Source organism: Lutra lutra, chromosome 6, assembly GCF_902655055.1.
Source record: "Lutra lutra chromosome 6, mLutLut1.2, whole genome shotgun sequence".
In the NCBI taxonomy this organism is placed as follows: Eukaryota; Metazoa; Chordata; class Mammalia; order Carnivora; family Mustelidae; genus Lutra; species Lutra lutra.
Genome location: NC_062283.1, coordinates 128,235,642 through 128,251,013, shown reverse-complemented (window position 1 = coordinate 128,251,013; position 15,372 = coordinate 128,235,642). Strand labels below are relative to the sequence as shown.

At 38.0% G+C, this 15,372-nt stretch overlaps 1 protein-coding gene across 5 annotated transcripts in view; it reads left to right on the top strand.

Annotated features, from left to right (window-relative positions):
• The window catches only part of ATG5 (autophagy related 5), a 129,185-nt gene that overhangs the window by 60,336 nt on the left and 53,477 nt on the right, over positions 1-15,372 (top strand). For all 5 annotated transcript variants that reach the window (XM_047734006.1, XM_047734007.1, XM_047734008.1 and 2 more), the window contains one exon: positions 14,097-14,191. In XM_047734006.1, the coding sequence (XP_047589962.1) occupies positions 14,097-14,191 (95 nt within the window). The remainder of the gene's footprint in view (positions 1-14,096; positions 14,192-15,372) is intronic.

The following is a 15,372-nucleotide window of genomic DNA, read 5'->3' as shown; positions in this document are numbered from 1 at the left end:
CCCTGCAAGATAGGTTTGAAAGTCTGTCGGCTGGGCCAGCCCATTTATGAAGTTTCTCGTCTGTTTTGTCAGCCCTACCCTTGAGAACTAGGATGTTCAGTTGTTACAGGGACTCATTTAGGGTGTATTTGGAACAAAAGGAGTTTGGCATGTAAATGAATTAAGAGTTATTTTAACCAGTTACCTCTTCTTATCTGTAAACCTAGCCATGTGAACTTCTTATTGTAACACTTAGCCATAATCCTTTCTGGATAGCGATTATTGTACTTCTGCTGTAGTGACTATTGAATGACAAATCAATAGCATGCTGTCATTTCAGTGAGACTAGTTGTGCTTACATTTTTAAAGTGACACGTGTTTTCTGTATTTTTCCTTTTCCCTCTTGTTTCTTTCCATCTCCCTCCCCAGCTCCCTGGGGCATTTGATGTCGTTCTACATATCTTAGCACTTCTTTCCCTCTCTCTTCCCTCTTTTAATTTGACCTCGTCTCTGACCCATTCCTTCATTATCTTTTTAGGGTCTGAATGGCCAGATAGTTAGATTTTTGTTGAACAGTTTGTAAATAATGCCAGCCAGTGTGTTACCTATTCCCAGATACCTCTTTCATGCACTTTTTAACAAAGACCTAGAAATTACTTTATTGAAGATTTCAGAGTTTCAAGCCCCTTCTCCCCCACACTCCCACCCCCATCCCCATGACATTCTGTTTACTCTGTTTCTGCCTGTGCTGACCTGTTTGGATTAGTGGTTGTGGTAATGAGTTTTGGATGTTAGTATTCTGTGTATTAATGATTTAGTCCTTTCTTGAACCAAAGAAGTGAGTATGGCTCTATAGCATTGCTAATTTATTATTCATTGCATGTCTCTTCTCTTGTATCGCATTAGAAACTGTAAAAGATTCAGAAATTCTTTTATGTGAAAATCACATTTAAATATTATTAAACTATTCCAGTGTTTTAATTAGCATTGAGAGTTGCAAGATTTTAACACAAAAACTAGAAAAGAAATTGCTCATGAAAGAATGAGGGCAAAATAAATAAATTTTTTCATCTAAGATGTAGTGTTTTCAGTCAAGTTTTGATTATTATCTTCAAAGTGGTTTTTTAAATAAGAAGCATTACTTGCCACTGGGTGCCTTTTAGATCCAAGCTATCCTTTATTTCTGGGTGGTTTTTTTTTTTTTTTTTTTTTTTTTTTTTTTGGACATCTAGACTTTTTCTTTCCCAGTAGAAGGATATCAGTAAAATATCCCAAACAGCATTTTTAATTGGAGTTAATTTTATAAAAGATTTAGCCAAAAATGACTTCATTTTAAGTTATTATAAGCCACGCTGAAAGCTAAACTTCAAGATTTTGTGGCTCTTTTTCTTAAGCTAGCTTCTTGGTTTTAAATATACTATTTGGATTTTTTTTCCCTACAGGTATTATGGTATTAACCTGCATTGACTTTCCAGGTATTTCAAGGTGAAATTATTTTATGTAGGATTATAAAACTCTATGAAAACATCTTTTACATTTTTTTTGTGAGATAAAAAGTATTGTATTGAAATTTGTCCACTGAAAATGTAAGGAAAGGGTGGAAGAGAGGATGTCAGTGGAAATCTAATATTTAGGAAGTGGGAAGAGAAGATAGTTCCCATAGCCTTACCGAGTTAAGGGGAAAGGCTTTACTTTGTCACCAGTATTTTTATAATAACTTATTTTTAGGTGTTACTACACTCAAAAGAATATTCTGTGAGATCTAGATATTTGACTTACAAATTGGCAGTTGAGAAACACTGGTAGAATAATTTCAAATATTAATAATATTCTCAGTTTTACCCTTAGGATTCTTAGAAATCCTGATTAAATTTTTTTTTTAAAGATTTTATTTATTTATTTGACAGAGAGAGATCACAAGTAGATGGAGAGGCAGGCAGAGAGAGAGAGAGGGAAGCAGGCTCCCTGCTGAGCAGAGAGCCCGATCCGGGCCTCGATCCCAGGACCCTGAGATCATGACCTGAGCCGAAGGCAGCGGCTTAACCCACTGAGCCATCCAGGCGCCCGTGATTAAATTTTTTTACCTTGTATGATACTTTGTGTATATCACTTACCACTGAAAGCTACTGATTACAATTTAAAATAATAGTATTTAGTCCAAAATAAACTCATTATAGGAAATAATAAAATGTAATTTATGAAATGTTAGGTGGGCCCTATTTTTTGAGGTGTGTATATAATTTTAGGAATCAACCTTGTTTTGGTAATGAGTTACAATAAATTAATTTTCCTTTTAGCTAGAAATGAACTATGATTGAATTTTTCAGTTTCAGTCATCTTTGTTCTTGTCTTCTTTTAGGAGGTAGTTCCTAACTGAGTGATGTTTTCCATTGGTTATCACAGTGCATTTCTCCTTGTTCTCATTGAAAAATTGTGTTGATGAATGTGTTGAAGCAAATAATACTTATTTTTGCAGCATCCGCTGCTCAGTGTTCAGTTTTGTCATCCACAACTGTGAAAGGAGACAAAAGGAGACAAGATTTGTTAAACTATTATACCTGACACTACCATGAATTCTGAAGTCCAGAATTCTGGAGTTTTTGAAAATATGAACATTCCAGTCACAATTAGTTTCCCAGATTCCTGTTAATTATAGGTCATTGAATTGACTCAACTTGGAGTTTTTCCAAGCAAGCAGTGTTTTTATTCATAGAAATACAGCTGAAAGTTCCCTGTGATACGGTATTGTATCCCTGAGAGTCTGCTGCTTTTTACCTGCTTCGAACCTCTGTTCCCTCCTTTGTAAAATGAGGATAACTATTCAGTAAGTTGCTATGAAAATCAAACAATGTGAAACCCATATAGGATGTTAAAAATAGCTAAGTTCTGTACAAGTATGTTACTACCTCTGAGGTCTTACTATAATCAGAACCCACAACTTTTCACTCTAGCTTCATTTCAGTGTATTTGTATTTTTTTTTTTTTTTTTTTTATAATACCGTTTCTTTACCAGCCTAACTTCTCACATGCTTTTTACTTAAGCATCTGTTGCTTGGTTATCTGCCATTTGAAGAGATGGGGGGTGGGGTGGAGAGGGCTTGAACCATTAAGCACTCACTGCCGGTGCAAGATCAAGGACAAATCAGATCTATTAGAAATTGTGATAATTTTATGAATGTCAGTTCGTCTTCTCCCAACTATATATTAAGTGAGGGAAAGAACCTATTATGTACTTGTTTTATTTTGTTTTTATTTTTTAATTCTCTATAGCTCCCAGTACTTATTAGGTACATAAAACAAAGCCAATAAATAGTTTGATGGATTTAACTCTATGCAGATCCTACAAAGTAAAAACTTGTTTGAGCACACTATTCCTTCTGTCAACTCTTTACCCTTTCTGCCCTCTTCCTTCCTTAAAATTAAACTGGAGATTCATAGTATGAACCATTTGTAAATGGGGGAACTTTTTGTAAAGGGATATTTTTCATGTACTTACCATGGAGAGGTTAGATGGGTTTGAAATATAAGAGAATTTATCTGGAATTATATTACATTTACTAAAGCCTTGTTATGTCCTAGGCCTGAATATTTTTATATGTGTTATCTCAGTAGTGTCTCACATGAATTAGATAAACATTATTAACTTTGGAAACAAGGAAATGAACTCACAGAGCTAGTAAGAGATGGGACACGGATTTGAACTTAGATCTCTGATTTTAAAATGGTTGTGTTTTCCATTACATCCGAGGGTTATTAACTCTGGCTACATATTAGAATCATCTGGAAATTTCTAAAAAGTACAGTCGTCAGGGCAGCTGAAATAATTGGTCTGGAGTGGGTCCCTGATGTTTGTCTTTTTGTAAACTCCTCAGGTGATCCAAGTGAGCACCTAAAGCTGAGGAATGTTGCACTGTACATGGTGTCTCCTGACCACTGGTGCCCTCCCAGTACACCCCACCCCCCAGTTTTTAAAGCTTTTGTTATTTGTCAGTGAGTATTAATGGGATTTTCTCATCAAAAGCATGCAGGGTTCCTTTTAGAATAGACAGAATATCCTGCATAGTACACATTGCAAAGATACAGTGAATATAATGGAGTATCTTTTTTTTCCTCTGTCAGTCTTTCAAAAATTAAAATAGATTTTTTTTTTTGGTTTTAGAATTCTGTTGTGCCTTCTGAAGTGAAAATGAGCTTGATTACTTGTTGAATTTGTTTCTATCCCTCTGATTTTAGGAAAGTGATAAACTGTAATTTAGTCTAAGAAGAAAAACACTTTCTCAATTTACAGTAGCTTTGAAAGGTAATAAATCAGATTATTGGTTATAAATCTATAGGTAATTTACACGGGAAAGCAGTTAATTAGTCTTGGCCCACCACTGTGTTGTAGCTCTGTAAATCTCTATTTGGGAAACAAGGTACTTTAAAGATCGTCTTTTAGATTAAATGAAGACTTATTTATAATTGAAGATCATTTTTTTTTATTTTAACAGGAACACATAGAATAATTGTTTTTTTTAGCATCATGGAATTTTTGAATTTTGAGGCCCTTTTATGTAATTATTGGCCCAATTTCAAAATAAATTTGAAATTAACTTTTCTTAATTGGCTGAGATACAGTTATTGTGTCTATGTAAAAATAAAGTCAATTACTGGGATTGACAGAGATGTTGTAACTTGCTTATGGTTTATTGTGATGTTGAAATTAAAATTTACAGTCTGCTTTTTCAAATTCCTAGTGAGATTAGTTTTAAGTTTCCAGCAATGTTTTTTAAACCATTTATAAGGTAACCAGTTTTTACTGGCTCTGTTTATAGACCTGTGCTATAAAGTGTAACAGTCCCAGATCAACGAGAAACCTCATTTTTTTCACCACCATGCTTATCCCCTCTGTTGTAATATTTTAAGACATGTTAGGAGAGGGAGGAGTTGAGAAGAAATTATTATTAGATCTTAATTAAAGATAGTAGAGGTAGAACTCAGATGAGCCTGCCAAGACTTGAGGATTCAGATGTTGGCCTAGGTGTTCTTGGACTACCATTCCTGCCTCCACCACCATTTCACCATTTCATTTCCCCATTTCTGGAGGTTAATGCAGTCAAAATTAATGGAAGGTAAATGTAACTAAACTGTTTCCACAGCATGAGAGGGGAAGGCTTATGGTAGTTGAAATGGTTAGAGGAAGCAAAAGGGGACATGAAGCGAATTTGGTATAGTAAAGTGTTGCAGCTGGATTGTGTTATGGCTCTCAAGCTTCCCACCTGGTTAACAAAGGCCACTCTGTTGCATAACTCCAGGAGGCAGCATTCACACAGAATTGGATGTGAGTGGTGCAAGCTCTGTGGCCCTTGGCCAGACTGAATGCTCCAGCAGTCTTGTGATGATGAGGTTTTGGCAGAACCACTTTCCCATACTGGTTCTGACAGTTACATTTACCTTGTTGCTGAATCTGGAAGCTCAGTGTCTTCTCTTGTTGACTCTGAGGCAGCCCATGATCATTTATGTAGTACTTACTTTGTGCCAGATACTGTTATATTTTGCATGTATTAACTAATTTATTTATTCCAATGACTGTGAATATGTACTATTAATATCTTCATTTTTACAGGCAGTTCCATTTATAGGAAATTGGAACACAAAATTTAAAAGTATCTTGCTCAAACTCCAGCGGCTACTAAATGGCAAAGCTAGGAAGTAGACCAAGGCAGTATGGTGTCGTCTTTTCCCACCATGCCATGCTACATTTGGGATTCTTTCTTTTTGTTGTTCCCCATTTCCCTAAATCAGTCAGTCTTATCATTATTTCGTCATTTAAACATTGATTGAGCATCTGTTTTGTGCCAGGAGCTTTCTAGGACTGAAGAAAAAGGCCTTGCCCTCATGGAACCTATATTTAGTTGGGGGAGAGAGACAGGAAATAATTCGACATGTGAATTGGGTAATTTCAAATAACTAAAAATGTCTAGATAGAAAATAGAACAGTGCCTCAGTTTGAATTAAGGGGATCTTCTCTGAGGAGGTGGTGCTACGTCTGTTGCGACTTGAGTGATGAGAAAGCAGCAGCTCTGGAAAGATAAGAAAAGTGAGGATTCCAAGCAGGGGAACAAGCTTGTTGTTTTCTAGGTACAGAAGAGAAAAAGCATATGACTTGGAGCTTAGTAAGTAAACAGCTTGATGGACAGTGAGATCTCAGAGGACTTCAGGAGCACCTGAGTTCCCAGGGGGTGAGAGGGAAAGACGTTTTGGTTGTTCATCCACAGTTTGGGCTGGGAGTCTGCCCGTGTTACAGGCAGTAAGGAAGTGCAGTGGATTTTTTTTTTTTTTTTAAGATTTTATTTATTTATTTGACAGAGAGAGATCACAAGTAGATGGAGAGGCAGGCAGAGAGAGAGAGAGAGGGAAGCAGGCTTCTTGCTGAGCAGAGAGCCCGACGCGGGACTCGATCCCAGGACCCTGAGATCATGACCTGAGCCGAAGGCAGCGGCTTAACCCACTGAGCCACCCAGGCGCCCCAGTGCAGTGGATTTTTAAGGAACAACTCCAGTACTTCTGAAACCATATTGTTAAAGTACATCATATAGCATTATTCCTCATGGCCCATTAGAAACCTGTGGAAAATTACTAATGATACTATTTGATTTATGTTTTGAAAGACCATTCTAAATGTTCCTGTAGCAGGGATACAGGTGGAAGGACAGAGTCCAATTAGGCTGTCATAGTGGTTCAGTGAGAGCTGACGGTGCTTATGAGAAGTCGTGGCGGTGAATACAGAGAGAATAAATTACATCCGAATATGTATTTATATTGATTACTTTCCTTGATGTCAGTCTTCCAGGCGGTAGCACTTCTCTTGTAGGGCAAAGGAGCAAATGTCATTGCTCAGTTTATTATGAGACAGTTGATAGCCCAGGTTGAAATTTGCCTGAGATCCAGGTTTTATTACTCTTTTGATTCATTCAAACGACAAATTCCCTAGGGTACAATCTTCCTGCCAAGATGAGTGTTTACATGTGGGATTAGGGATTAGCCTTCTTTAAGACTGGCACTCCTCTCAGCCTTAATGCAGAGACCAGCCCTCTGGTCCTCCCTTCTTCTGTCTTCATGATGAATTCTCAGGGGGCCCTGAAGCCTTCCCAAGGCTTCTTTGCTTTGGTCCTCCCCCACCCCAACCAGATGGAGCTCAGTGCTGTAAACCTCAAAGAGAAGGGCTCATGGAAATGCGTGGGTGTAGTTTGTCGGGCAGCATCCAAGCACAGTGCCATGTTGCCACAGAGAGTTTGCTCCCTGCCATGGTTCAGCTGAACACCCTATTAACCTAGGATTCTCTTAATATGACTTGACTTAGAAGACAAGTGAGTTTGAAGATACAGGGCACCTACCTGTTTAACGCACCTGCCTTTGGCAGCCTATCAAGTAATTTAATTTTTTTTTGTTTTGTTTTGCTTTACAAAGATGTTTACATATTACATATAAAGAAATTAATTCAAATAGGTTTATACTTGGACATGCCTTCTGCTATGTATTTTGAAAGTCTCTGGTCAAAACACTACATGTATTACAAGGCCGATTGTAGTACTGATTCGAATAATACCGTTGATACAATGCAAAATTTTCTGAAGCTGCGGTTTTCAACTGTTTGCTCTTCTCTTTAAAGAAAAGCTTAAAGTCTGTGTTTTATGTGCTGATACTTATTCAGGATGCTGTAAATCTGTTCTTTTTGACATCAAAGATCTTAGAAGATTAGGAGGTGGACAGAGTGTGTATGTGGAGGCTGCCTCCTTTCCTACAGCTGGGGGGTCCCAGCCTGCAAAGCCACATTGCCGAACTGAAGCTAAACAGCAGTCTCTGCAGTCCCTTAGATGTCCTCTGCGCCTCCCAGGGAGCTCTTAGACACACGTATTATTTGTGACATTGGAATGTTAAATTTATTTTGCCTTGAGTTCTTAACTCATAAAGCTTAAGTGGAAGAACAGATATATTGTTTAAAATTGCCACCTTTTTCTTGCAATTTTTTCCCATGTCAGTAACAAAGAATAGAAAACTTTATTTTTTAAGCTTCTTAGGGAAATTGTTGATTTAAAAAAATTTTTTTTTCCTGAATTTTAAAAAATTTCTAAGACCAGTATAAAACCTTAAATCAGCAATGAGAGAGAAAAGTTGGTGGCCACCAGGATCTTGAGGAATTCTATTTTTTTTTTTAAAGATTTTATTTATTTATTTGACAGAGAGAAATCACAAGTAAGCAGAGAGGCAGGCAGAGAGAGAGGAGGAAGCAGGCTCCCTGCTGAGCAGAAAACCCGATGCGGGGCTCGAACCCAGGACCTGGGATCATGACCTGAGCCGAAGGCAGCGGCTTAACCCACTGAGCCACCCAGGCGCCCCGAGGAATTCTATTTTTAATATCTTTATTAAAAAAATAGATTCACTTTCTATAAGGGAGTCCTTCAGTTGTGTGATTCTTAATTTTGTAGCCTTCTTAAATGAATAAGCTAAGTTTAAAAAACAGAAACCAACTTATCAGTCATACTGTTCTTGGCTCTGGCAAAAAAGATTTAAGTTATCTTCCCTTCTCAAATTCTTCAAATAAACTAAGTGTCCGCTAGTTTTAATTTTCTCCTACTTAGTTGTTCTGTTTTAGATTTAGAACTAAGTTAATGTGAAAGTTCTTGAAATTGATAAATACGTAATTATAGTTTAAAAAGCAAACAGCTAAAGATGATTATGCTTCTTTTACCTTCTTTTACTTGTAGGTATTGCTTTCATGAAAATAATTTTTATGACTTAATTATAATAACAGCATAGTTATATTCAAAGTATTCTTGATTCTTGGTGTAACAAGTGAGTATGTTCTTGATTCATCAGTATTTAGGAAGAGAGTTCATCCTTACTGCAGTTTTATTTATTTATTGACTAGGGAATAGAAGATACATCGATCTAACAAAATTCGTTGTGAAAGATGACTGGTTATACACTCAGTTTTCTCAATCTCAGGACTGATTTTCTTTTAGTTTCTTCTATTTGTGTCTTATTAATAACATTGATTTTTAAAAGGTAGATTATTCTTGGTTGGAATGTCTTTAGTAGTATTGAGGAAACAACCTGTTTTATATGGGAACATAACAGTTTCATAAGAAGCTTAAAGCTACTATTAATTAATAACATATCTTTTATTATGTCTTTATTCCTTTAAAACATAGTTGTATCAGACTGGTTTGAGTCAGGAGATAGAAACCACACAGAGGGTTAAATGGGGTAAGATTCATAGGAATAATTAAACTCTGATAAAAGAGTTAGTAAAGATATAAGAAAATTGCATATGGTACTCCAGGATGAAGGGATTGGAAAGTCACGCTTACATAGATTCTCTAGCCGAGGCTGGATTTAGAACTTGTTGGAGAAGATATAGTTCAATACCCTGGATTAGTAGAGAAATTCACTCCTTAGCCCAGATTGGAGCTGGTCTGCAGTCACGGGGCAGTCAGGACAACTGGAGCCCAGGCCACTAGCAGCATGTGGCCTGGGCATGCAGAGGGAGTGGCAGCTGTATGGGAGGTGGCAGGTGAGCCACCCATGTGGGCCTTCAGAGGAAACTAGGGGCTGACAAGATCTAGGGGTCCTGTCTTTAGTGTGCCTGTGCAGACAGGAGCCTCCTTCTCCTTGCAGTGTCCTTTTAGCACTCTACTGAGAAAGCTTAATGTGGTTGTAAGAATAGAAATGCTTCAGGGGCGCCTGGGTGGCTCAGTTGGTTAAGCATCTGACTCTTGGTTTTGGCCCAGGTCATGATCTCAGGGTCATGAGATTGAGCCCGGCATTGGGCTCCATGCTGGGCGTGGAACCTGCATAAGGTTCTTTCTCTCCTTTGGCCCCTCAGCCTTACCCCTGTGCTCACGTGTGTGGGCACCTATGTGCGCACGCACCCTCCCTTTCTCTCAAGAAAGAAAGAGGCTTCCATTGTGTCTGTTATGGCAGGGCATATATTAAAGGGTCATTTTGAAACTGAGAGTCATTAAATGATAAGGGGCACAATAGTGTTCCTTTTTCCAGTTTATTTTTTTGCCATATAAGTATGTAAAAACTTTTGACTAATTCCCTTTCTGTACTTTTTATTGTTTGTGTTTGCTTGCCTTCCTTTAGCCCTAGCCCTACTGACACTTTGGGTCAGCTAAGTCTTGGCTGTGGGGAGCTGTCCAGTGCATTGTAGTATGTTTAGCAGCATTCCTGGCCTCTACTCAGTGGATACTAATATCACACATAAACAGTTGCGACTGCCAGAAATGTCTCCAGACCCACTGGTGAGCAAAAGTCTCTCCTGGTGAAGAGCCACGGTTTTAAAAAAAACACTCAGTTAAAAACAATCTAGATCTCTCTTATAATAAAGATTGGTTGTGGTTTTTAGCAAATGCTATTTTTTTTTAAAAAAAGATTTATTTATTTATTTATTTATTTGACAGAGAGAGATCACAAGTAGACGGAGAGGAAGGCAGAGAGAGAGAGAGAGAGGGAAGCAGGCTTCCTGCTGAGCAGAGAGCCCGATGCGGGACTCGATCCCAGGACCCTGAGATCATGACCTGACCGAAGGCAGCGGCTTAACCCACTGAGCCACCCAGGCACCCCTAGCAAATGCTATTTTAATAAAAGAGGGTGTCTTAGAGAATTATAAAGTTTTGTTTTTGGAACAGGTATTAGAAACTATTCAGTTGAACCTCTTTATTTCATCTATAAGTGAATTAGTCAGTTTGCATTTGATTTGTTTCTAGTTACCTACCTATTTAGTTGCATACCTAGGTTTGGAACCCAAAATGTTTTCCAAAAAAGGTTATGTATATAGTATTCTCTTGTTCATTCTTTGATTTAAGAGTATATGTTAAGGGGGTGCCTGGGTGGCTCAGTGGGTTAAGCTTCTGCCTTCAGTTCAGGTCATGATCTCAAGGGCCTTGGGATCAAGCCCCGCATTGGGCTCTCTGCTCAGCAGGGAGCCTGCTTCCCCTTCTCTCTCTGCCTGTCTCTCTGCCTACTTGTGATCTCTCTCTCTCTCTCTCTGTCAAATAAATAAATTTTTTTAAAAAAGTTGTTATGTATACACTTTGGTAGATACTAGAGATTTGATGATAAGGCAGTGAGTAAAATTTCAGGTATCATGAATCATTTTATTTGGCTATCACATTCTTGCTTGATACTTGATGATAGAAGGATACTTGTTTAAAAAGCATTGAAAGAATAATTGATTCATATATGAAAGGACTGTGGTTAAAGGAGCTACTCTTAGCATTAAGGAACAGTTTTGTGGTTGCAACTGTTGAAACGGTTGTGGACCTTGAATCAGAAGACTGAGAGTTTGGTCTTAGTTCTTCATGAAACTCATAACAACCTAGGCCTTTGTTGTCATCTGTGAAATTACATTAGACTAACTGGATTCTGAGTTACCTATCCTACTACTTCTGTTACAGTATGAACTCCCAGACTGAAATTGAGAATGAGACTAGAGAAGGCCTAGAGACTGTCACAGTCTTCTAGGACAGGGATACAAGAAAAGAAAACAACTAAACTTTATTCTTTTGTATAATTACAATGACTGGGACAGTATCCACACACTGGCAGTAATTTGGATTGAGATGAGTCTAGTCTAGTAGTAGAGAATGTGCTTGAGTACCAAGCTGATCTGAAATTCTGGTGCTGTTCATGTACTTTACAGAGACTTGATTCAGACATAAACTTTTGACTATAAAAAATAATTTTAAAGTAGGATTCTGTGTAGGTCAAAAGGTGACTCAGTTGGGTTAAGCCTCTGCCTTCGGCTCAGGTCATGATCTCTCGGTCCTGGGATCGAGCCCTGCATCAGTCTCTCTGCTCAGCGGGGAGCCTGCTTCCCCCCCCACCCCCCCTGCTTGCCTCTGTGCCTACCTGTGATCTCTGTCTGTCAAATAAATAAATAAAATCTTAAGGGAAAAAAAGAGTTACTTAAAAAACAACAGAATGGGAAAAAATATTTGCCTAGATTTATCAGTAAGGAGCTTGTAGCCAGAATACATTTAAAAAAACAACCTTACAACTCAACAGTAAAAAAGACAAACAACCCACTTAGAAAGGGAACAAAGGATTTAATAGGCATGTCTCCAAAATAAATATGTAAGTGGCCAGTACACAAATGAAAAGAGGCTCGGCATAATATTCATTAGAGAAATGCAAGTCAAAACCATAACTGGGGAGGGGGGGGTTCAGTTAGTTGGGCATCCAGCTGCTTTAGATTTCAGCTCAGGTCAGGATCTCAGGGTCCTGAGTCAAGCCTCACCTGGGGCTCCATGCTCAGGGCAGAGTCTTCTGGAGGTTCTCTGCTCCTCCCCCCACACTAGAGCACTCACTCACTTGCTCTCTCTCAAACACATACGTCTTAAAAAAAAAAAAAAAAAGATAACATTTCAGACCCACTAGTGTGACTCTAATAAAAGGGTGGTAGGGAGACACGTGGGTGGCACAGTCAGTGAAGCTGCTGACTCTTGATTTCAGCTCAGGTCCTGATCTTGGGGTCCTGGGATCAGGCCCCATGTTGGTCTCTGCGCTTGGTGGGGAGTCTGCTTGAGGATGCTCTCTCCCCCGCCCCCCACTCATGCACACTCTTCCTCTTAAATAAGTAAATCTTTTAAAAAAAAGAAAGAAAAGGTAAAGATGAGCGATAACAAGCGTAGACATGGATATGGAAAAACTGGAACCCTCATACATTGCTCATGGGAATGTAAAGGGTCACAGCCTCTTTGGAAAACAGATGGCAGTTTCTGAAAACATAGTTACCATATGGCAGTTAAACAGTTATCATATAAATCAGTAGTTCTACTCCTAGGTTTATACCCAAGAAAATTGAAAATACACATCCAACACAAAAGTTTATATGTGAATATTTATAGTAGCATTATTCATAATGGCCAAAAACTAGAAACAACCTGAATCTCCATGAATTAATGAATGGGTGAACAAAACAAAAAAATTTGTCTCCATACAAAGAAATATTATTTGTCCATAAAAATGAATGAAATCTGAGACATGCTACAACCTGAATGGACCTTGGAAACAAGCTAAGGAAAAAAAAAATTAGGTACAAAAGTCACATAATGTATTATTCCATTTATGTGAAGTGTCTGGAATAAAGATTAGTGATTTCTAGGGGGATAGGAGGAGAGGAAAAAGTAGGGATAACTATTAATGGGTATAGGTTTCTTTTTTTTTTTTTTTTTTTTAAAGATTTTATTTATTTGACAGAGAGAAATCACAAGTAAGCAGAGAGGCAGGCAGAGAGAGAGGAGGAAGCAGGCTCCCTGCTGAGCAGAAAGCCCGATGCGGGGCTCGAACCCAGGACCTGGGATCATGACCTGAGCCGAAGGCAGCGGCTTAACCCACTGAGCCACCCAGGTGCCCCTATAGGTTTCTTTTTGAGAGGATGAAAGTATTCGAAATTAGATACTGCCAGTGGTTGTGTAGTACTGAATATACTAAAAAACACTGAGTTGTACACTTTTAAAAGGGTGAATCAAAAAAATAAGAGGGTTAATTTTACGGTATATGAATTATATCTCAGTAAAGTGGTTTTTCTTAAACTGAGCCTGAAAAACTTATAAAGGAGTTATTTAATCACTGAGATTAAGCTACAGTTGACAGTCATTGCTTAAGTGTCAGTTCCACATTTTCTTCAAACCCTTTCCTGTAATTTTGTCTCTTTACTGTCTAATGTTTATTGTGTTTGGTGTTTTTGTTTCCTTAAGTAAGTTCTGGTTAAAACTTAGATCACTTGAAGCTGTCTTTTTCTTGTTTAGATGTAGGAATAGGATAAGGAATCTAGACATTCATTTCTGATGTTTTTGCCTTGATGACACAAGTAGTCATCTCTTCAGCGTTTCTCTTATGAGGTGAAATGTATATGTAAATACCTAGGAAGAGGAAGCAATAATGTAGAAAAATATATTTTATATTTTGCTTTATGTTTAGTTATGGAAAGATAAGTTTAAGAAAAAATAATATTAAATGAAGCTTTTTCAAAAACTTCAAAGAGAATGTTTAACAACTTTCATTTCTTCATGTGAGTTTTTAAGTTATAATGTTCATTTTTAATAACAGATAATTTATCATTACAGATAGATTTGACCAGTTTTGGGCCATCAACCGGAAACTCATGGAATATCCCGCAGAAGAAAATGGATTTCGTTATATCCCTTTTAGAATATATCAGGTAGGAAGTGACATTTTTAACAATACCAACTTGTGAATGCCTCAGACATCTTACTTCTTGAAGTAGTGTGGTGTAGTCCAAAACTCTTTAAATTTGCATGGTAACTGAAGGATATTTGTTAGGGCTTTCCAGAGCTCTGTCTTTGGATGACAATCAAGTCAGAGACTACATTGAAATATTTTACTCATATGCAGTTGATCCTCATTGTTTGCGGATTCTGTATTTGTAGATTTGCTTGCTTTCTAAAATTTATTTGTAACCCAGAGTCTCAGTACTTAGCAGTGCTGTCATGGACATGTGCAAAGCTACAGAAAATTTGATTCACCCAACATGCACATTTTCAGCAATGTTTTACCTTCTTGTTACTGTTTTCCTACTATAAACAAGTGACTTTTCCCTGTCCGTTTAGTGCTATCCTTTTCACATTTTTGTGCTTTTTATTGAGGATTTTGCTTTAATGGCTCCCGAGAGTAGTACTGAAGTGCCATCTTTAAAAAGAAATGCACAGGGACGCCTGGGTGGCTCAGTTGGTTAAGCATATGCCTTCGGCTCAGGTCATGATCCCAGCATCCTGGGATCGAGTCCCACATCAGGCTCCTTGCTCAGCAGGGAGCCTGCTTCTCCCTATGCCTCTGCCTGCCACTCTGCCTGTGCTCACTCTGACAAACAAATAAATAAAATCTTAAAAATAAATAAATAAATAAATAAATAAAAAGAAATGCACATATAGGGTGCATGGGTGGCTCTGTCAGTTGAACGTCTGACCCTTGATCAGCTCAGGTGATGATTTCAGGGTTGTGAGATCAAACCCTGGTCCGGCCCCATGCTGGGTATGGAGACTGCTTGAGATTCTCTCTCCATCTCCTCCTGCCCCACTGCGATGTGTGCACTATTAAAGAAAAAAGTAAACACACTTAAAACAAGGTTATGCATTGGTCAGTTGAAGAACATTTTGTGACCAGAGACACACAGTACCCCAACCCTATATTTCCCCCAGTAACAGTGGTGGCTTGGTAATTGCTAATTCAGTGTTTATAGTGACTTTATAAAAACCACAAATAAGGGGAAGTAATGTATTTAACTGGTGAGTCTTTATTATTGCACAACAAAATAGGTAAGTAGAGCTCTCCTTATGACACACTTTCATGGAGTAAAGAAATTCCTGTTTCTGTGGAGTACTT